The sequence below is a fragment of the Rhododendron vialii genome, chromosome 8a, assembly GCF_030253575.1.
Source record: "Rhododendron vialii isolate Sample 1 chromosome 8a, ASM3025357v1".
NCBI classification, from domain to species: domain Eukaryota; kingdom Viridiplantae; phylum Streptophyta; class Magnoliopsida; order Ericales; family Ericaceae; genus Rhododendron; species Rhododendron vialii.
The window spans coordinates 24,514,482-24,537,753 of NC_080564.1; the positions used below are offsets into that span (position 1 = coordinate 24,514,482).

Consider the following 23,272-nt stretch of genomic DNA (forward strand, 5'->3'; position numbering starts at 1 on the left):
AGGGTTGGTTAACACACCCAAAACACTTCTCTCTCATTCTCTAAACAACAAATGTCATACATATATATCGTGGTATTATTAGGTAACTCTCTATGCAAATACTTGTGCTAGAGTTAAACTTATTATAGACATTATTAGTATTATACTTCTAGGGCTTCCTTTTAGTTGAGAAGGCCTTAGTAGGTATTAAGTTGTTGTACAAACTTGTACATAAAATTCTTCTAGTGAACACAACATAAAAATACTGCGAAAACTATGAGACAAAGTAAAAAGATCTGTGTCGCCTATCAAAATTATAGAAGTGTCTCATAACTTGTCGCATAGAGTAATCTATGTCTCGATGAGTTTATATTACTTTGACCATCTTCTTTTTAATGTTTATTGTGGTGTAGTTTTGCTTTGTTCTCCAAGGTAAAAATCACTAAATTGTCTTTTATGTCAATTTATGTAATGAGAATGGGTGAAGTGCAAACTTTTCCTTTTGCTTTCCAACACCATATCTTGCCCTCAACTAATAAGGACTTTTCAGATGCCAATTTTCAATTTGAAACACATTTGTCCCTCAATTGCTGGGGATGCCTTCTTTACCGGTTGTCCTTGATTGTCATTCTGCTTCCTATATATTGTGGGCTACATGTCGGGATAGGAGAAGAGCTTCTCAGACATTCGCCATCTACCCATCTCCTTTTCTTTCCCCTCCCTTTCTCTCCTCCTCTCACGTAATACCTCTCGCCCACCCCCCCCCCCCCCCCTCTCTCCTTTTCTTACTGTAAATGTCTACCAGCAAAAATAAAAAAATGATGACATTACAATTCAATGGGCACAACACTTGTGCCATGCACGAGACCGGACATAATTTGAGAAGAAATGCTAGACAAACCTATTGTAAAGTAATCGATAGATATGTTACATGGGACGAGGAAATGAAATCAAGGTGAACACAAAAAGATTAACTGGACATTTTATGCACAATATGCATGTAACAACTCCAGGTAATGGCCCATCTATCCAATGTAGAATTCCAAATCACTGTCCCAAAGTTTCCTTCTTTCTTCTCACTTGTGAAAGAAACAAGCGTGAATTTCCAACTTAGAGGAAAACACAAAGCATATCACAGAAGTTTTAATAAGTAGCTGCCACATTCTTTCTTTCTTTTTATTCACAAGCATGTTTAAATAGTTGTCGTCATAATTGCTTTCCTACTTTTGCTAAGTATGTTTAAATAGCTATCATGTTAATTGCTTTCCTATTGAAATCTCAATACTTATTTGAAACCTTTTCTTCATGCAGTTCACAGTCTAGGGTAGATCTATTGACACTTGGTTTGGTTGCAACCAATATACTAGCAGGACTTGTATAGTTGTCAATCCGGCCAAAAACTATCGTAGCGGTGAGGACTCCACATTCTTTTTCTTTCCGATTTAATTTCCCTCCTCCCTTGGTTGAATTTCCACCAATTCAATCTTAGAAAGCTTAAAATTTTGGATGCAGGTAAGTCCTCAAGGCGTGGAGTTTCTAAGGCTAAGTTCCCATCTTCTAGATTTGGTAATTTTTGAGCTGATATGGTATGAAGCTTCTGTAACTCGTGCACTATATCCATCTTGTTTAGTTCCGGTGAATCTTCACATCATTATAGGAAAGTAACATAGAAGTTCGAACACAAAACATAGCTGTATTCTTGTCCATGTGAAAAGCTAGAAATGTTTTTTTTTCTAACTGATGAGTTTCTTTAAATATCATAAGAAAAATAGAGGATCCACGCGTCAACATCTATTTTAGGACGCGAACACATATCACACATAGTTACCCTTCTGAAACTACTATCTAGATTTTTGTGACGTTATGTGCCGATGGATTTTTCTGAGTTTTATTTTGGGAGTTTATAAATACAACTGCAAATTTACTGCATGCAACTTGTTTTTAAGTAAATAATATTCGGACAAAAATGCCATTATAAAAATGGACAAAAATACCCCTACTTTTATTACATACAACCACAAACATATAATCACATATTCACATCCAAAACACATACACCCCATAACCCACATTTCCCTCCATTTTTTTCCATCTTCTTCCAGGGAAATTTTTTTTGCTTCTGGTTCTTCTGGCCGTTCCAGGTCACCACCATTGTTGAGCTCCCACCTCCCACCATAAACCCAGTCGACATCTGCCTCCAAACTCTCACCTCACACCTCACACCTCCTAATTCTCAATGGAAACCTCCATTGTTTCCTCTCCCTCCATTGGTAAAGAAGAAGTCTTTGACCCAACATATGAGAGCAATGTGCATTTTAATTGGGGATTGGAAGGTTGTGCAATGGAAATGGAAGTTGACAAGGAAGAGGGAGCCATGGATGTTGTAATTTTAGAGCCGAAATCACAGCAAGAGGTAACTCAACACTCCATTTTTAGCCTGGTTCTGTCCTGACATTGTCATATTCTAAAACTTGAAATTACGTCACAATTTCAAACTCTAGAGTTTAAAAATTGAAAACAATATCATATTCTAAAACTTGGAATTCTGCCAAAATTTCGAACTCTAGAGTTCGAAACTTGTTGACAATAATCACTCCATTTTAAACCTGGTTCTAGCACGACATTGTCAGATTATAAAACTTGAAATTAGGCCAACATTTCAAACTCTAGAGTTTGAAAATTGAGGATAATATCATATTCTAAAACTCAAAATTTTGCCGAAATTTCAAACTCTAGGGTTTTTAGAATTGGGTTTCAGAAAACAGAGAGTGAACGTTTCAAAATTTTGCCCGAAATACTTGGTTGGAGGAGGGAAGGATAATTTTGGAAGTTCACAGCTATTTTGAAGTTGTATGATAGCAAATTTTTATAAGATTTGTGGTTCAAGTTAGCAAAAGGCTACATGCAGTAAATTTGCAGTTGTATTTATAAACTCCCATTTATTTTATGTTTGCCTTTTTTAAACTAACTTGCTATGTTTCTGGCTCATAGACATGATTTCAACTCATCCCAAAACTGTCTTACAATTGTTCGTTTCAAATAGCTGGATTTGATGAGAAAGTAAAGGATTAAGGGCTAAAAGTAGAATTGGTTTTTTATGGAATCAATTATACTATATGTGGTATTGATATTGTTTATAATGGGCAGATCTCTATGTTTGGTTGAAGCAATTGACATATTTTAGCAACGCATTCTCTAATGGTATGTTAGATGTCGGTTGTTGATATCCTAGAACTGGTAAACTTATTTATCCTTCATTTTTTCCTCTAATGTCATTGTTTGTTGGTGAATTCTAATTTCATTGTCAAATTCCATATAGATATTTCATTTGACCAAAGAGGTGATGAAAAGTCATATTTCTGAGATATTCATGAAAAGTAGCAAGTGTGATCTTAAACTAATTTCCTTCCACTTTTACGTAAGAGTTGTGTCATTTTTCAAATTGCTTTGGTTTATATACTTTAGTTTGGTTTTTTTGAAACGGCAAAATATTATTTAGAAACTTGATAAGGGTACATTAAGTGAGGGGAGAGGGGAGGGAAATCCAATCGAAAGTTAAATAATGGGCTGAGGCTCAAACACCTGTAGGGCACAGCCCAAAAAAATGGGCCAAACCCGAAACACTTATGGGCCTAAAACCCAGTTCAGACATTACAATCAAATAAAAGGCCTATCAGCCCAAATATGCAACAATATCTCAAAAAGTATTGGGCCTGGCCTAGCCCAAAAAAACGGCTGAGCCTAGAGCACCACCCTGGAACCCTAAACTTATGCAGACTCCACAGCTGCTGCACCTCAACTCCCCCCGCAAGCCGTCCACCACCACAAACCCTTCCAGCCGTGAAACCCAAACCACCAAACCTGCAAACACCGACAACCACGACGCCCGATCCCCACACACTCCGAACTCCATGAATGGCCACCGAGAAACCGGCGCTCCGATCCTTATAAACAGCCTGAAAATCTGAGAGCCAGAGATCCATGAATGCTGTAGTTACCGCCGCCTCGCCGTCACCCGTTAAAGCTCCGAGTAGAACCTCTAATCCACCAACCCAACCAAACAAGCCTGCTGTAGATCTCCACTTTCCGTTAGGCCAAACCAGCAACACTCAAGAGTGTTACATGGTGGGAGAACTACAAGAACCAGCCCCGATTGATTGCCACAAACCATGCCGTTAAGCCTACCAGCTACACCCCAGAGTAGAAGTTAGTGGAAGCGGAGACCAAGAGTAGATCAAACCAAGGAGAAATGGCAACCGGTTGAGAATGAAGCAACTGAGAAGAACTTGCATAGAAAATGGCCCAAAAAAAAGAAGAGAGAGGCCCAGGGGGAGGAGGGATAAAGGCGGTGCCTCCCCCCCAGATGGCGGCAAGATCTGAGTAGGTTTTGAGAGGGAGGCGAACAGAGAGAAAGCTCAAATGTTTCTATGTTAGGGGTGGTTTATATACTTTAGTTTGTTATGCTTTCGTTAGAAGCGTTTCCTTATGTCTGAGCTATACCTCCTCATATTTAATTTTAAATTAAAGGTCTGTCATTTTCTTTTGATTCTTCTAACTTATTTAAATTCCTTTTCCAGGCCTTTCTCTTTGGGACTTTAGTACTAGCGTGAGGAATACTTCGCCGTAACCTTTTGTCAGGTAAGGAGTGGGGCAACTATAGCCCATAGCACTTTTAACATGTTATCTGATCGAACATTAAACCTTTACCTTGGGTGTTTATTTTAGTCTATGACAAGAGGCAATGTTGTGAGATGGCTTAAAAGTCATGGGCACCATCTGTTGTACCCATTCACGATATTGAATCATTTATTGAGTTTATAGTGGCAACAACCCAAATGAATGTTTACTGATGGCCCATGAAATGTTTATTATCCATGTATGTATGGGGAGTGGCTTTCCTGGACATGCAATTTTCGTTTACAATGTTGGCTTCAGTCAATTTTTGTGAAGAATTGTAAATCGTTGCTTATGAATTGATGATATTGAGTTTATAGTGGCAGCAACCCAAATGCATGTTTATTGATGGCCCATGAAATGTTTATTATCCATGTATGTATGGGGAGTGGCTTTCCTGGACATGCAATTTTCGTTTACAATGTTGGCTTTAGTCAATTTTTGTGAAGAATTGTAAATCGTTGCTTATGAATTGATGATTGGTTTACATTTCAGCCAGCTATTGATATTTTTCTAGAGCACTCAAAACAATGATATGACTCATTTCAAAAGTTATTCTCTATGATTACCAACCAATGGGCATACAAAAAATATGTAATATGCTGCCATCTGACCCTTTGCTGCTTCAACCAGTGCATGTAATATGCTTCTATGACTATTTCAATTTGCTTCCTGCCTTCCTAACTCTACCATTATAGGCAAAACTAATCTGTAGTAGATCAAAGCCTATTCTCTTTACCTCAAATCAACGGGCATGACATTCGTGCTGTGCAAGAAGCATTTGATCTAGTAATTATGTAGAGTATCTCACGACATGTTGATAGATATTTAACGTCAATCATATAACCTTTAATTGCATACAATAGAGTTTCGGTGATTTGCATTTCTTTTATAGTCATGAATCGCATTGAAGGAAATATTTAGATAATGCTGTTGAAGTTCCAACTTCTAACTGTTCAGATTAAAGCAACAATTCTGTATAGTGATGAACATAAGTAGATTTAATTAGAAACCTTGGCGATGATTATACATGTTCCAACTAGGTGACAAAGTTCGAATCTTCCGGTGATAACTTTTTATGTATGGCAGTAATGGAAGTTCATTTTTTATGTCGAAGGTTAGTGAAAATTCATTATTTGGTTGTAATGCTTTGGAAGTTCTAAGGGAATAAAACATCACTGCCTTTTTTGTTTCCAAGCGGTTTTGTAGTTTTTACTCTTCAAATTATGTGTGCACGTTTGTTAAAGGGAGAGCATTGCCTAGTTTTTCCTCTTCAAGACCCTTCCTTTTGTGTGCTTTGTGAGGAAATGTACTCTTAGACCATCTCGTGGCGCCGGATCAGAGTAAACTAACCTGTCTTCTCCGAAACTTCTCAAACACCTCTTCGGAACTGCTCCAAGCTGGTACGTCTCTCTCTCTCTCATCTGCTTCAAATGCTCATGAACAATCCACACCATATAGGCCCTATTCGGTTTGGATTTTGAGGGAGGTTTTTGAAAGTATAGTGGAGAGAGATAGATAGAGAATTTATTGGGGACCGTTTGGTTTTTGAGATCCCAAAACGAACAAGGCCATAAGGATTTTCGCTTCAGATTGACGATGGCTGTAAATTTCAAGTCTACACTTTCCCTTTCGATTTCATATCGAATATAGGAATGGAGCAACACAACGAATTAGAATGGGGTTTGATTTTTATTTTATCTCAAAGGCTAGGGCTTTCTCTTCCCTTGATATTTCTATTGATTAGTGCGATTTCTGAACTTTGAAATTGGGTTTTTGTTGGTGACTGGTTGGATTTTTTTGGCGTGTATAGGTTTCAAAATTGATCAATTGTGGTTGGGCATATTAGATGCAACTAATAGTTTGTTGTCCCTGTAGTTTAAAGCAATGAGATTCATTTGATGAATATGGTGATTGATGATAATACCTAATTAGTTTGTAAGTCCTAGAAGCATGGCTCTAACTTTGTAGCATCTTTACTATCAAATACTAATTAACTTGGTTGTCACCATTTTTAGTGCCGGAAAATGGATAGGAAATCCTCCAACTTGAATACAATTCCAGATCCTCTAGGCAGTTGACAGGCACAAGAGTTCTGTATCTGGGTTATGCAATCAATCTTTCTCTTCTCTCACAAATGAAGACAATTAATATTTCATCTCATTCTAAATTATCTGCACACAAAGATTTTGAATTGTTGCCTGCTTGTGTAGCCATTCGTGGGGAGCTTATCTAAGTGCCCCAAACATGGTCTACACAATCCATTCAAATCACCAGAGGTTTTTTTTTTGCTATTTTGTTTCTAGATGGTTGATAGTCACAAAAGAGTTCTGTACTGGTACACAAACATGGAATTTAAGAACTTTTTCTTCGTTCTGAAGTAAAAGTTTTGCTATGATAGTCCTGTTACTTGAGAAATTTAAAGTGGAAATAAAATCAAAATTTTCAAGAATCTGATGCTTCGAGATGTATCTATTTATGCAGCTCAAGTGCTTTCCGTGCCAAAGGTAATATTTTGAAAGGAAAAGAAGTGCTCCTTTCTTGTTTTACTTTTTACTTTTTATGAGTGCAGATAATTCCTTGTGCAATGATTTAACCTGCGGTGTGCATTTTTAGGTTTAGGAGTTCTTCAATAGGTTGATACAAAGAGTCTCTACAAAGAGCTATATCAACAAACTATTGTTGAAGTTTACCTTACTCGTAAATTTGTTCATAATTTACATGGTGAGCAGTTTCTGGGAGATATATCTTACCAAAAGATGTGGAGAAATTTTCTCCTACCATAATTCATAACCTCCCCTTTAAAAAAAGGAAGACTTCGGCAATTGGATGGGTTGCCACTTTTTGCCCGATTTTTTAAATTTTACCCCCTAATTGAGGGACATGCAGTGTTGTCTGGTTGGACATATAGTAATTTTGGCCACACTTCTTCTCTTGGCCAGAAGTTAGCCACGTAAACAAGCTTTAATTCAACACTTCTTCTCCTATCAAGATGTACTCACCTCGATAGATCAAGAATTGCTTGAGCACCTCTCACTCTCCCCCCACCCACCCCATTTCTCTCTCTCCCCCTCTCTTCTCTCTCATGAGCTCCTTCCACTTCGAAGCTAACCCTGACCCAAATCCTGAATCAAAGGTTTCCCATCACCGAAAGGGAAATCCGTTGGGCTGAAATCAAGGCCCAGATCAGACGGCTTTAGTCGCGAGATTTCATGCGACAGGTTAGGATCCTAAAGCGTGGTGACAAACTGAGGCTGCCCCCTACGTATTTGCTTCTAGGCCCTAGGACGGTTGGGGCCCGACTCGGAGGCGGTCCAAAAGCAGATTAGGGTTTCCGTTCCCGGCTTTCTTCCATTCACTTGAATCTTTCCGTGTTGTCTGGCCCTTGATCGAAGATGGATGAGGTTCAAATGGCCATAGATTGGTAAATATGCACCTTACTCAGACAAGTTTGTCTATTTCAATTTCATATTTATTGATTGAATCTGATGAAAAAGAGTTGGAAGATTCCTTGGTTCCACCATCTAATTGGGATTTTAATCTTAATTTTTTCGTGCACGATACTTTCCTTCTTCAGATTTTCTGTGTGCGGATGTGCCTTCAATGGTTACTTAATTTTCAAGGTCAAATTCTCTCTCTCTTACACACGCACACACACAACCCCCTGTATGTATATATATAGGCATGTATGTATGTATGTATATTTATATGGTTTGTTCCTCACACACATTTTTGTCTTGCCATTCATAATCCTTGTTTATTTCATGCTTTGTTATAGTGTTGATTTTTTACTTTCCCTTTTCGTTTTCTAATCAGATTGCATTTATCCATTTTTTTAAAGGTATATTATCCCATGGTTTTGGTTTATCTTTAGTTATGGTTCATCATTTCATTTTAAATTTAGAATGTGGCCCAAATTTGTTTATTTGAGTGTTAGGGCTGGTTCAAGAGACATAACAAATAACAAAGTTTTGACACAACATCTCAGCCATCAAAACTAATGGTTGAGATTAGAAGTACTCCTCCTCTATCCTCTCTCCATCTCACCTGATCTCTCTATCCCCCCTCAATCTCATGTTCTGCTCTCTTCCTTCCCCCACCTTATGTGTTCTCTCTCTCTCTCTCGTACATCACCATCTCTGGCGAGCCTCTCCTCTCCGGCAAGCCCATCTCCGGTTTTAATTTCTTGATCTGTTTTTATTAAAGATCGTCTCTTCCCTATTCTGATTAGGTTGTTCCTTTATTTGACGAACATCTTGGGGATTTTTTGGCCATTTTCGGAGGTGTAATTGGGTCTGGTAAGATAAAAAAGAAGAGGAGGAATTTGATTCATAATTGATTGTTTCCTTCAATTTAGGGTACGAGATGCAGAAAACTTGTGAACTAGAAAGCATCTAGACTACCATGAATTTCTGTCTTGACATCACAAGTATGAAGAACCATGTTGTACTAGTTCTTTTGCGTTTGCAATTCCAGCCAGTGATAGTGATTTTTTTTCTTTCTTGATTTGCTTTTTAATTTGAAAATAGGGGGAGGCCGGGAAGGGAAGATGGAGAAGAGAGGCTCGTTGGGATGAGTACGCCGAAGAAAGTGATGTGTGAGAGAGAGAGAAAGAGGGGGAGAAAGAAAGAACACGTGCGATGGAGTAGTAGAACGTGAGATATAGAGAGGGAGAGCACAACTTGAAGTTCTAATCTCAGCCATTCATTTCGATGGCTGAGATGTTATGTCAAAACTTGTGTTTTTTGTTGTGTCTCTAGAACTGCAACCCCCCCCCCCCCCCCGAGTGTTATGTTATGAGAGTTAGATAATGGTGCATAAATGCTTATGCCTCTTACCTTATCTTTTTTATTGGTTGTCTATTTGTGCATGTGTGTTGTTATTCTAAGAATAATGGATGTAGGTGTTCGTCTCCACAAATTACTGGTGTTGATTAAAAAGCATGAAAATTTCTACTATTACGGTATCCGGTTAAGAATATAGGTTTAGTTTTGAAACCAGAATGCACATTCTTCTCTTTATAGTTGGGCTTATCTTATGGGAGTTTGAATGTAAATGATCCTTGGTACATTATGAGTGTCTTATATTGTGTCCTAGCCAATAATGCAGGAGCTCGATTTATTGAGTGCTTAGCAAGAAAACATTTAGATCATTGAAAGGTCCATTACATGAGGATACAACTGCTTTGGTGGTCTTGCTACATCTAGATACATGGACGCATTATTCGGTATATTTATGCAAAAGTTTATTCCCAAATCACCGACTACTGCAAAAAGAGTATTGTCAAGTGTCAACCCTTATATCTTGTGCATTCTCTATTTTATGTCTCCAAATGTTCCATTATAAAACCTATGAGCACCAGCTACTGCGGCGAGGTTGTTGAATTCGCCGATGCTTCTGTCTTTATGGGTCCCTTTTTCAACGATTACAGCTTGGTCGGATATTCTTTGCTGATCAAGAAAGAGAAATCTGTGATAGTGTAGCCCAACCACGTGACTATTGTTAATGGGCCTTCATTGGGTTGGGTTTTCATGCAAGATTTCTTGACTGCTTTGGCCGAGAACCTTAAGGACAACAACACAGCTTATGAGAATTGTCGCCGAATATTTGTCCCTCTTGGCATTGCTCTGAAGTGAGAATAATGAACCTTAGAGTCAACATACTTTTCAAGTACATTCAAATAAGCAGAAATGTGACAGCTGTGTATTTCCTTTTTACCGCTCTTTCTTCTTTCCAAAAGTTCTGTGTAGAGGGTTCTATTAAGGTAAAAGAAAATGCAAAGATAACACAATTTAAATATATGAAATATAGTTCATTTAATTTTATCTGCCCTTCAGAAAAATCCCTAGACAAAACCTTGATCCAAATACAGCTCCGTGTGCTTTACTTAGCATATGATGGTTGACCTTCATGGACATTCCTTAAAAGTATACTTCCAAAACATTGTTACAGTATAACAAAACATGTTTCTTTCAATTTAAATTTTTTGATTTCTTTCTATTTTCCGTCTCCAATCTATGATTGTCGCCTGGAAAGGATTTGATCAGTAATGTCCTAGTTAATAAGACCTCTTTGGTTTGGATTTGAGATAGATTCAGGGCCCGTTTGTTTGTTTGCAGTAAGTAGATGGATCAAGTGCTATCCCAAGGGCTGTTAATCTGTCTTGCCTATATTACTTGCTAGGTGGAGACACTACAGTAATTGTAGAGACGAGGGACTCGTGGTTCAATTGTCAGAAGCTTTGTCTTCCTGAAAATTAAGGTACTGGTCACATTTTTATGTGATACAAAAGTTCTGTTTACTATATTATTTTTGTTCCTTTTCATTTGGCCACAATAACAGCCAAGAAATGTTAGTCATTGGGGCTACGTCGTTTTGTCAAGTGAATGAAATTTAGGGGACTGCATTGATGTTTCATTAAAAAGTTGCTATAATAGAAAGGAACTTTTAAGATGCTTAATTAACTATTCAAAATTTCACATCTTATAGAGGTATTTAAGTCAAATGGCATGTATCGTTCCATTCAGGTACAAATTTCAAATGCAGTATGGATTAAGTGGGTAGTCTATAGGTGCTACAGTCGATTATGATTAGGCTGCGAAAGACAAGCATGTGATTGCTTACATTGATGATGGGAGTTTCCAGGTCTGTTACCCATTGGAGTATCTAATTTCTAATCACTAATTAAATAAATGTTGTAATTCCGTAGCATCAAATGGTAAAATAAGGCTGTCAGTCAATTGGTAAAGATTGAGTAGTGTTTGCCGATGAAAAAGAATTTTCACACTCCCTTTTTGGATAAATGCACTCCAAAAACCATAACTTTGATACATTTCATGATGAAACTCTAAATTTACTTTGTGAAATAGTAAAGTGCCCACGGCCAATGCTAGACTGTCCAAAGCATAATGTTGATAGGGAAAAAAATACATAATCGACTACCAAGATACCCATTTTTACGGAACAGAGGTTCTATTTTATTTTTATCCCTACAATTTATCATATAATATATCAAGCTCATATAAGAACTTTGAGTGTCCCTCAGACCCTGGTGGTTAGATCACGATCTTGGTTGAGTTGGAAGAACCACAAGAACAAACGAATCTGAGTTTTGTTCCCTTTTTGTACAGGTAACAACACTGAATATATCTACAATGATTCAAAGTGGGCAAAGGAGCATTATGTTCCTCATCAACAATAGAGAATATACTATTCAAGTGGAGATTCATGATGTGCCATAAAATGTGATCAAGAACTGGGACTATACTGGCCTTGTGAATGCTATTCACAATGGGAAAGGCAAAGGTTAGCACACATACTTAAACTTACGTAGGATGATTTAGAGTGATTAAACAAGTTTGGGCAGATGACGAATTTTGTTTCTTATACTTTGTAGCGTCCATGAGTGTAGACACACATCTCTAGCCCATCTAAAGAACTACTTAAACCTTCTTGGTGCTATCAACTCCTTTGCCCAAATTAAGTTATAGATTGGGACATTAATTCTAACGTCATGCATAAAGATGTCAATAGTGATTGTGCATTTGCTTTTCCTACATGTCTTATGAACTTATCAATTTCTATTTTCTTTTTGGAGCGAGCATCAAATTATGGATGTATCGAATTTGAGAAACCGAAGGGGGTTGCAATGCCACAAATGGTAAACTAGTTTCACCCTCATTCTCTCCCAAGTACACCAGAAAGGCCCCCCCCCCCCCCCCCCCCCCCCCCCCCCCCGCGGATATTGCACTTGTTTAGTGACGTGTCACAACATACAAAATAGTTGGGTTTATACTTATTCAAATGCTTAAATTATTAGTCATTAATTCTTCCTATGTTTTCCTACATCAAATTCCATGACGATCTCGAGTTTTTCTCTCCACTTCTTTTGTTTCATTTGTAACCTCAAAACTAAAATTTTGAATCCTGTAGATATGTTTTCAATATCTAAAGAAATCAATCCTGTTACTTTTTGTAATCTAGCAGGTTCGTTTTCTGGCTTGGTCTTTGGGGGTACCTGGAAATCATCTTGGGCCACAAAGTCATGATTTTTGTTGGCCTTACGGTCCTGTAAGACTTTATTTTTTAGACTACCTATCTCGTATTGTAACTTGCATGCAGAGGCAAAGAAGTCCTGCAAAAAAAATTGCATGCACAAGCAATTAGGATGATGTTTTCATAAATTATTTAGACAATTAGGGCCATTGAGGATCTTTTGTGAAGGATTGGAAAAAGATCACAGGTGAGGAAACATCCCACCTTATAAGTAAAAATAGTGTTTTATCTGTTCATAACATTCAACCAGCAAAAAGGCTTGTATATTTAGGTACAAATGGTTAGAATGTAATGACTATATTGGGGATTGGTTACAATGTTCTTCCGAAATAACAAGAACCACTTTGTTTGTTTGTGCATTTGTTGTTTTACCTAAAAAAAAGAATCAGATAAACAGATAGCAGAGTTTATTTGTTACTTGAGATCTTCTTCAATTTTTTAGATTTAGTTGATTATTTCTAGTTATATGTCCTTGCTAAACTTTGGTTTTGAAAAATATGACAAAATTGGTTAAACAATTTTGGGATTGATTACATCGCCTTTTAGTGGTTTTCATCCGTGCACCCGGGGTCCTTTTCTGGGTTTTCAATACTTTTACGTTGGTTAATTTTCTTTATGAGTCTTTCAATTATATTGATTCTGCTATGCAGTCCCACCAATCACTCCTTGCATAAGTTGATTAGTTAAGTGAGATATCTATTCGGGTTTCGTATCAATGCTTGTCTATTGTTGATTGTTATGGGATTGCTATATCAAAGCCTTAAGTTTTGGTTGTTTCAATTATAAATTATATTTGAATCTCTTAACATATGATAATTGGATTGTATAATATCACTTCACAGCTTGTAAAAATGGCGAAAAAGGAGTCCTTTGTGACTAAAATTGGTTAATTTTCAAATATAATAATGCTTTAGAAAAGATTTGTTCAATTTGATCTACTAATGACATGCCAATATCTGTCGTGCTTAGAGTTTCCTTGTTGCATTTGTATAAGTTATAAACTTATTTTGGGATTGTTGGCTCAATGTTTATGTTATGATCTTTTGGATGCGAATTGGTGGAGCAAGCGATCAACTGACTATCCGTTTGTTGACCAGAAAATGAGCTAACACAAAGGTCTTTTTTAAAGGATGGCGGTTAGAGCTACAAAAAGCATTAGACCTGTTGACCTGTCACTAAGCCTAGAAGTTCTAAGCCTAGAAGTTCTGTCTCCTTACCTCACAATTTCGCCTGGGCTCAGTCCCACACCCCTACTAGAATCTCTAGCTTTCCTCTCAAAACCACTGGTAAGCTTAAAATTTTTGATACTATGTTGCTAGTCGTTGTAAGATTTTTCTATTGTTTCTTTTTGTGTTTTTGATAGACAAACCTAATGATTTTTTTGTGATGAAGGCCGGTGATTCTTAATATCAATCACCAATTTTCGGGACAATTCCATTTGCAGCTTCTATTTTCCTTTTAGCTTTTATTGGATTTGGGGCGATTCTGGGTTTTTTCATGGGTCATGGTTGTGAATTCAGAAGATTCACTGCTCACTATTACATTTTTTGTACTTTTTTTTCCCTTTTAAGGTTATTTTTTTCTTTAATCTCTAATTACTGATTTTCTTTTCAGCAAGACAAGGACGGTAGTGAATGCAACTGTTGTTTCAAATTACGTTTTGGACCATCCTATGATGAACATAAGGTGAGCTTCTGGTCATTATTATAGGCGTATTGTGTTAATAATCGAGTATGAGTATGCTAATTTATTTTTAAAGATCCCCTTCCTGTCTCTTGGCTAGCCTAAATTTTAGATTATACTGGTTTTGTAAAGTTGAGAGACGACAATATCGATTTGTGGAAAACCCAAAAATTAGGGTAACTTTCATTAAACTGGGTATATATACAATGCAAGATACAACAATTACAATGAGGTCCTAACTAATTAACTATTTACATACTAAGGATAAATAATGAAACTCCATACAACGAACTAATTCAATAATCTAACACTCCCCCTCAAGTTGGTGCGAAGATATCAATCAAGCCCAACTTGAATGCAATAGGGTGGAAACTCTTGCTGCCAAGTCCCTTTGTGAATATATCAGCCAACTGATCTCCAGATCTCACAAAAGGCATACATATCGAACCCTCGCTCAGTTTCTCCTTGATGAAGTGTCTGTCAATCTCAATATGCTTCGTTCTATCATGTTGAACAGGATTATGAGCAATGTTTATAGCAGCCTTATTATCACAGTAGAGTTTCATGGGACCACTGTCAATGAAACCCAAATCACGCAACAAGGTTTGGAGCCACAAGAGCTCGCAAACACCATGAGCCATGGCTCTATACTCTGCCTCTGCGCTAGATCTAGCAACCACTGATTGCTTTTTACTTCGCCAAGTAACCAAATTCCCTCCAATAAAGGTACAATAGCCAGAGGTAGAGCGTCTATCATCCACAGAACCAGCCCAATCAGCATCAGTAAAAGCCTCCAACCGCAAATGACCATGATTAGAGAACAGAATTCCTCTTCCTGGAGCTGATTTGAGATACCTCAAAATACGATAAACTGCATCCAGGTGTGAAATACGAGGATCGTGCATAAACTGGCTAACTACACCCACTGCATAGGTAATGTCCGGTCGGGTGTGAGCTAAATATATCAGTCGCCCAACAAGTCGCTGATACCTCTCCTTATCAGTACTGTTGAAAAATGTATGCATTATAATTTGTGAAAATTTATATGCATCTCTATTAATTATTTTGATGATTAATTCAATGATATTTTTATTCGGCAAATACAAAATTATCGAAAAGTCGATTCCCGAATTAAATATTTTCGTGACCTTGAAATATAGCATAAAGTCTCTTGGATTCATAATTTATATTTACAAAGACTTTATTGAGCTCAATACATGCTTTAACGGTTTATTTAGATGAAATTGTGAGCCACAGGTTGACGAACCGGCTGACAAGCCGGCTGTCTGAACAGAAAGCTGTGACAACCGGACGACCACCCGGATGACCACTCTATCAAACGGCTAGTTTCCAACGGCTAGTTTCAAACGGCTAGTTTCCAACGGCTAGTTTCAAACGGCTAGTTTCCAACGGCTAGTTTCCAACGGCTAGTTTCAAACGGCTAGTTTCCAACGGCTAGTTTCCAACGGCTAGTTCCAACGGCTAGTTTCCAACGGCTAGGAAGCATATGGATGGCTATATAAGGCATCAAGAACTCATTAATGAGTACATACACAAGCTACAACATTCCATATTATTGCAAGAGCAAATTCTCAAAAGATCAAAGCCAAAAATTCTCATTGTTCTTCCACTTTCATATTATTCTTGAGAGAAAATTTGTACAAGTCGTGAGCGATAATTTTCATACCTTCTTCACATACTTGTATTTCCTAAGTGAGTGTTTGAGTCAAACACTTGAAAGCTTAGAAGACCAAATTCGGGTTGGAATTTGGGTGTTATTGTTTTTGAGAAGTTTTCGGAGAAAATTCTTGCGGTTGTGCTAGCTCCTCGGGAAAGCTAGAGGCATTCGGTTCTTGTAAGCACCCGCAAGACTTACAAGTTGTAATCTTTTAAAGATTAGTCTAACCTTCAAGTAATTGCTTGAGGAGAAGTGGAGTAGGGCCGGACCGTGGACAAATCCGGACCGAACCACTATAAACGGGTTCTATCTCTCTATCTCTCTATTTTGATTGCATACTTATTGTTTGCATATATTGTTAGAGATAAATTTTTATTGGTAATTATTACTAGCAATCCTATTCACCCCCCCTCTAGGTTGCATAATTTGGGTAACAATTGGTATCAGAGCCTCGGCTCTTGTTTGTAGATTTAACCATCTAAGAGTTAAGATCCATGGCAACCACTAGTAATGTTTCTTGTATCGAAGGTCAATCGTCCAATAGACCTCCCTTGTTCACCGGAGAAAATTACTCTCATTGGAAAAATAGAATGATGATCTTTATTCAATCCACGGATTATGATCTATGGAAAATTATCAAAAATGGTCCCATTATTCCTACTAAGAAAGTTGGAGAAGAGACTATGCCTAAACCAGATTATGAGTGGAGTCATTTGGAAAAGGCTTCAATAGAAAAGAACTATAGAGCTATGAACCTTCTTTTTTGTGCTATTACTCCCAATGAATATGATTGTGTTTCCGCATGTGAATCGGCTAAAGAAATATGGGATAAGTTAGAAATGTCACATGAAGGAGATAGTCAAGTTAAGGAGTCCAAAATTGATATTCTTGTGCATAGCTATGAGCTCTTCAAAATGAAACCGGATGAATCTATATCTCAAATGTTTGCTAGATTTGCTAGTATTACTAACGGTTTAAAAGCTCTTGGAAAGATTTACAGTCAATCCGAAATGACAAGGAAGGTGCTCCGTTCCATGCCAACCAATTGGGACACTACCACCTCCATCATCCTACAATCCAAAGATTTCTCAACATACACGATGGACAAGCTCATGGGATCTCTCATGACGGAGGAAATGCATCACAACCTCAAGGGTGAAAAAGAGAAGAAAGTTAAGGATCTTGCCTTCAAAAGTACAACAAACAAATCAAAAAGCAATGAGGATTCAAGCAACGAAAGTGAGGATGATGAAATGGCGCTCATCACAAAAACGTTCAAGAAACTCCTCAAAAATAGATCATCTCACAAAGGCAGAGGATTTTCAAGAAAAGATGGAGGCAAAGAAGAAAATAGTAAAAAGGATCCAATCATTTGCTACGAGTGCAAGAAGCCCGGCCACATCAAAAGTGAATGTCCATATGCAAAAAAATATTCAAAGAAGGACAAAAAGAGAGCTATGATGGCCGCATGGGACAATAGTGACGATAGTAGCTCCGATGAGGACGATGAGCAACAAGAGGTCGCTAACTTGTGTTTCATGGCCATCGAAGAAAACGAGGTAGATCTCGACTCATCCTATTCCTTTGATGAATTATTTATTGCCTATAAAGAGTTGAAAGTAGAATTTGAAAAGGTTGTTTCTAAAAACAAATTTCTTAAAAAGGTTGCTAAAGATCTTTCACTAGAAATAGATGATTTAATTGAAGAGAAAGATATTTTGGAGGAAGAAAATGAAAGTTTAAGAACCTCTTTGGAAAAAGAAAAAGAGTATTTGAAGGATACTTCCAAAAACGAATCTTTAGAAAAACAAATTGATGATTTAACTAATTCTCTTTCAAAACTCACTAATGGAAAAGAAAGTTTAGACATTCTTCTTGGAAAACAAATGGTTTCTTTTCACAAGGCCGGAATTGGTTATAATCCCACTCAACACAAAAATCTTTTTGAAAAAGATGTTCCTCCTTCTAGCCATTCTAAATTGACATGTCATTATTGTGGTAAAATTGGTCATATTTCTCCTACTTGTCCTATGAAAGGATACTCATCTTCTAATGCAAAAAAGGTTTGGGTTCCTAAGAACCGTATCAATGCTAACCTTCAAGGACCCAAGATGATTTGGGTACCAAAAGTCAAGAATTGATGTGCTATTGTAGGTATGCTTCAAAAGTTCTCTCAAGGAAGGAAGTTGGTACCTTGATAGTGGATGTTCAAGACACATGACCGGTGACAAGAGGGCTTTCAATTCTCTTTCGTCTAAAGATGGTGGACATGTCACATTTGGAGACAACAACAAAGGCAAAATCATAGGAATCGGTGATATAGGTAATTCTCCTATTATTGAAGATGTTTTACTTGTTAGTGGTTTAAAACACAATCTTCTTAGCATAAGTCAATTATGTGATAGAGGAAATCGTGTTATCTTTGAAAAATCCAAATGTATCATTGAAAATGTCAAAAGCAACAAGACACTCTTCGTTGGACAAAGACTTGAAAATGTATATGTTTTTAATCTCAATGATTTAAGTAATTGTGATATAAAATGTTTTTCCGCTTTGAGTGAAAATAGTTGGCTTTGGCATAGGCGCCTAGGACATGCAAGTATGGATGCTATTTCAAAACTCTCTAAAAAAAATTTGGTAAAAGGTCTTCCTAAAATCAAATTTGAAAAAGATAGACTTTGTGGTTCTTGCCAACAAGGAAAACAAACCAAGGTTTCTTTTAAGTCCAAAAATGTTGTTTCAACTACTAGACCTTTGCAATTACTTCATATGGATTTGTTTGGACCAACTCGCTCTCCAAGTCTTTGTGGAAACTATTATTGTCTTGTTGTTGTTGATGATTTCTCTAGATATACATGGGTGATGTTCCTAGCTCATAAGAATGAGGCTTATCCTAATTTCACTAAACTTTGTAGAAGAGTTCAAAATGAAAAAGGATTTGTTATTTCTAACATTCGTACGGATCATGGAAAAGAACTTGACAATTCTTTATATGAAAAGTTTTGTGATGAACATGGTATTGGTCATAACTTTTCTGTACCTCGTACTCCTCAACAAAATGGAGTAGTTGAGAGAAAGAATCGTACTTTGGAAGAAATGGCCCGCACTATGCTTTGTGAAAACTCTTTGCCAAAATATTTTTGGGCGGAAGCCGTTAATACCTCATGCTATATTTTGAATCGAGTTTTAATTAGGCCTATCCTCAAGAAAACTCCTTATGAGCTTTGGAATGGTAGAATACCCAACATCAATTACTTTCATGCCTTCGGTTGTAAATGTTATGTATTAAACAATGGAAAAGATGACTTGGGTAAATTTGATTCAAAATCGGATGAAGGCATCTTTATTGGTTACTCTCTTACTAGCAAAGCATATAGAATTTATAATAAGCGCACTAATCTTGTTGAAGAATCTATTCACGTTTCCTTTGATGAATCTAATCCTTGTGCTACTAAGGATGTTGTTGATAATGATGACTTAGAAATTACACATGAGATTCATGACTTGAAAATTCAAGAAAAAGTTGATGGTGATACTCAAGTAGAAAGCTCTCAAATCAAAGAAGATGAAGTTATTAATCAACCTCAAGATGCCATGGGAGACAACCAAGATCTTTCCAAGGATTGGAGATTCGTGCAAAACCATCCAAAGGACTTGATTCTTGGAGAAGTTTCGAAAGGGGTAACCACTCGCTCGTCTCATAGAAATTTTTGTGAAAATCAAGCTTTTGTTTCTCAAATTGAGCCTAAAAACTTTCCGGAAGCTCAAGATGATGAAAATTGGATTTTGGCCATGCAAGATGAGTTAAATCAATTTGAAAGGAATAAAGTTTGGGCATTAGTTCCTAAGCCTCTTGATCACACTATTATAGGTACTAAATGGGTTTTTCGTAACAAGCTAGATGAATCCGGAAATATTGTTAGGAATAAAGCTAGACTTGTTGCTCAAGGTTATAATCAAGAAGAAGGTATTGATTTTGAAGAAACTTTTGCACCGGTAGCTAGATTAGAGGCTATTCGCATATTACTTGCCTTTGCATCTTTCAAAAATTTCAAGCTTTATCAAATGGATGTGAAAAGTGCATTTTTGAATGGGTTCATAAATGAAGAAGTTTATGTCAAACAACCTCCCGGCTTTGAAGATCATGTATACCCCGATCATGTTTTTAAACTCTCAAAAGCTTTATATGGTTTGAAGCAAGCACCACGTGCATGGTATGATAGACTTAGTTCATTCTTGCTTGACAATGGCTTTACTCGTGGAAAAATTGATACTACTCTTTTCATTAAAGCCAAAGGTAAAGATATGCTCATTATTCAAATATATGTTGATGATATTGTCTTTGGTGCCACTAATGATAATATGTGCAAAGAGTTTGCTAAGTGTATGCAAGGTGAATTTGAAATGAGTATGATGGGGGAGCTTAACTTCTTCCTCGGACTTCAAATCAAGCAAACTAATGAGGGGATCCTAATCAACCAAGCCAAGTATGCGAAAGAACTTATTAAGAAGTTTGGCATGGAAGGATCAAAGCCAACGAGCACACCAATGAGCACATCAACTAAGTTAGACAAAGATGAGAATGGTAAGGCCGTCAATGAAAAGATGTATCGAGGTATGATCGGCTCATTACTTTATCTCACTGCAAGTAGACCGGATATAATGTTTAGTGTTTGCATGTGTGCTAGATTTCAATCATGTCCTAAAGAATCGCATTTAAAAGCTATTAAACGTATCTTTAAATATGTTGGCGGTTCTCATGACTTAGGATTGTTTTATCCACGTGGAGTTGCATTTGATTTAATTGGTTATTCGGATGCGGATTTTGGAGGTTTCAAAGTTGATCGTAAAAGTACAAGTGGGACTTGCCAATTTCTAGGGCACTCTCTAGTGTCTTGGCATAGCAAGAAACAAAATTCCGTAGCTCTATCTACCGCCGAGGCGGAATATGTAGCGGCCGGAAGTTGTTGTGCCCAAATATTGTGGATCAAACAACAAATGGAGGATTTCAATTTGCAATATGATCATATTCCTATTAAATGTGATAATACTAGTGCAATTAGCTTAACCAAGAATCCAATTCAACATTCTCGAACAAAACATATTGAGATTAGACATCATTTTATAAGAGATCATGTTCAAAAAGGGGATATTGAACTTAACTTTATTAGTACCGACAAGCAATTGGCGGACATTTTCACAAAACCCCTTGGTGAAGAACAATTTTGTTTCATTCGACGAGAACTCGGCATGTCTAATCATTTATGAAAAAGTTGTGTTCTTGATGTCAAAAGTTTTTTTTTGGATTCAATGTTGAGTTGATTGAATTCGTAAATATCATACTTGATGGAGAGTACAAATGATCTTGATAAAGAAATCACCCTCCAAACATTTTATCATATGATTCATTTTCCTGTGTTTGGTATGCAGAAAAACAGTTTTATGGTCTTTAATGCTACTCCTCTTAAACGTTTTCTGGACTTAACCTGCATTTGTCAGTGTAGAGACCCGTATTTTATTTCCATAATTCTTTATGTTTTATTAAGGCATGAGTTGTGATATAAAATGGAGAATGAGTTCGGATGTCGAATGTGCTAGAATTTAGAAGTTCGGGATGCAAGTGTAATATGCATGGGTGTATAAGTGAAGGTGTGTGTAGGGGATAATTCTCCCCCACATATATTTCTTTTCTTTTCCGGGCAGACACACACACGTTTCTCTCTCTCTACTCCCTCGACCGACTCTCTCTCTTTCTCACCTCTCCTCCAAACTTCTCTCTTCGATTTCATCGCCTTAGAATGAGATTTCGGAAAAATCCCAAGTACTAAAGTTGTTCTACGCGACGAGATCTTCCTATTGATCGAAGAAGAATCATGATCGGAGCACTTTGAGGTTTCCTCCATGTTCGGGCTTGCTTCTAACCCTCGAGGTAGGGATCTCCTACCTTCTTTACATGTTTAAGTGTTGGTTAGATGTACAAGAATCAAGTTTGATCATTTATTTTGAGTCTTGAACAAATCTGTTATATGCTGATAATTTCGTGGGTTTTGGAAATCTGTCTTTTGGGAGCCCTCTGCTAGAAATCACTGGCATTTGTCATGATTAAGACCTCAAGGGGCGGGTCAGGGTCGTGACAGTCAGTCGGATGTCCAAGCGGATGTCCAACCGGACAACCGTGAGGTTGAGACTTATTCAAGCTTTTGCGTTGCTAACTCTGATTTATTAAGTCTGTTACACTTAGTTTGTATGAACTTCATGGCTTAGTGCTTAAATTGTCTCTTATATACTTCGCCGATATGAATTTCTTGTCTCTAAGCTTGCAGGGATAATCATTCTCGGTAATACCCCTCGCATTCTTTAAAAAGCTCTCTTTTAGGGGGAGCATGTATTAAGGGGACACAACAATAAACACCCGAACACAATTTTCTTCCCCTATTCTTGTTCTTTTCGGCGCCACCCCTATTCTTGTCCTATTCGGCGCCGCATCCCCTATCCTATCTCTATTCGGTGCCGCATCCCCTATTATCTCTCTTTCGGCGCAGCAATTCAATCAATTCGGCGCACCATTTCAAACAATTCGGCGCAGCATTTCAAACAATTCGGCGCAGCATTTCAAACAATTCGGCGCAGCATTCCAAACACTTCTCTCATACTCTATAAATTCCACAACACTCTCTCTATCTCCTCATCTATCTATCTCTCCTTCTTTCTCGGCCTAAAACTCTCCAAATCTCTATCCTTCAAAATCGAGCAATGGCAAACATACCGCAAGGATTACCGATTGAGTTTTACGAAAGAGATGCCGAACGAGCAGAGTTCAGGTTGTTTATCCAAACCATTTGGATGCAACTCTTTATCTTCATTCTGCTGTGTGCGTTACTTACCATGAGAATACCACCATGGTTCGGATGGAATGTAAATGTGGATACTCTGTGGTATTGGATTGGCATTATAGCTGCCGTTGTAGCAGCCATTATTCGAGAATACGAAAATCAAGGACGCCAAGCTCTCAATGAACGAAGATAGAGTGCTACAGGGCAAGAGCGGCATGGTGCTGGAACCATGGCCCTATTGTTTTTCTCTTTTTAGTTTTTTTTTATGATGTCACAGGGGGAGAAAAAGCCAAGTTTTAATTGATCTATCTTGCCATTTTGGGCAAATTTAAAAAATTGCTTGCTATGATCTGATGATTATTGCTATTAC

General features: G+C 37.4%; 1 protein-coding gene and 1 long non-coding RNA gene across 2 annotated transcripts; both read left to right on the forward strand.

Annotated features, from left to right (window-relative positions):
* Window positions 1–858: 858 nt before the first annotated feature.
* Window positions 859–11,958, forward strand: LOC131299216 (uncharacterized). Its single transcript, XR_009190661.1, has 7 exons — window positions 859–1,390; window positions 1,492–1,545; window positions 4,557–4,617; window positions 5,863–6,056; window positions 10,773–10,914; window positions 11,181–11,298; window positions 11,784–11,958. It is a non-coding gene; the product is annotated as an uncharacterized LOC131299216 (long non-coding RNA).
* Window positions 11,959–14,510, forward strand: LOC131299214 (uncharacterized). Its single transcript, XM_058324832.1, has 4 exons — window positions 11,959–12,313; window positions 12,640–12,723; window positions 13,838–13,994; window positions 14,323–14,510. Exons 1-4 carry the CDS (start codon window positions 12,264–12,266, stop codon window positions 14,416–14,418), a joined length of 387 nt encoding a protein of 128 aa, XP_058180815.1. The 5' UTR covers window positions 11,959–12,263; the 3' UTR covers window positions 14,419–14,510.
* The last annotated feature ends 8,762 nt before the right edge of the window (window positions 14,511–23,272 follow it).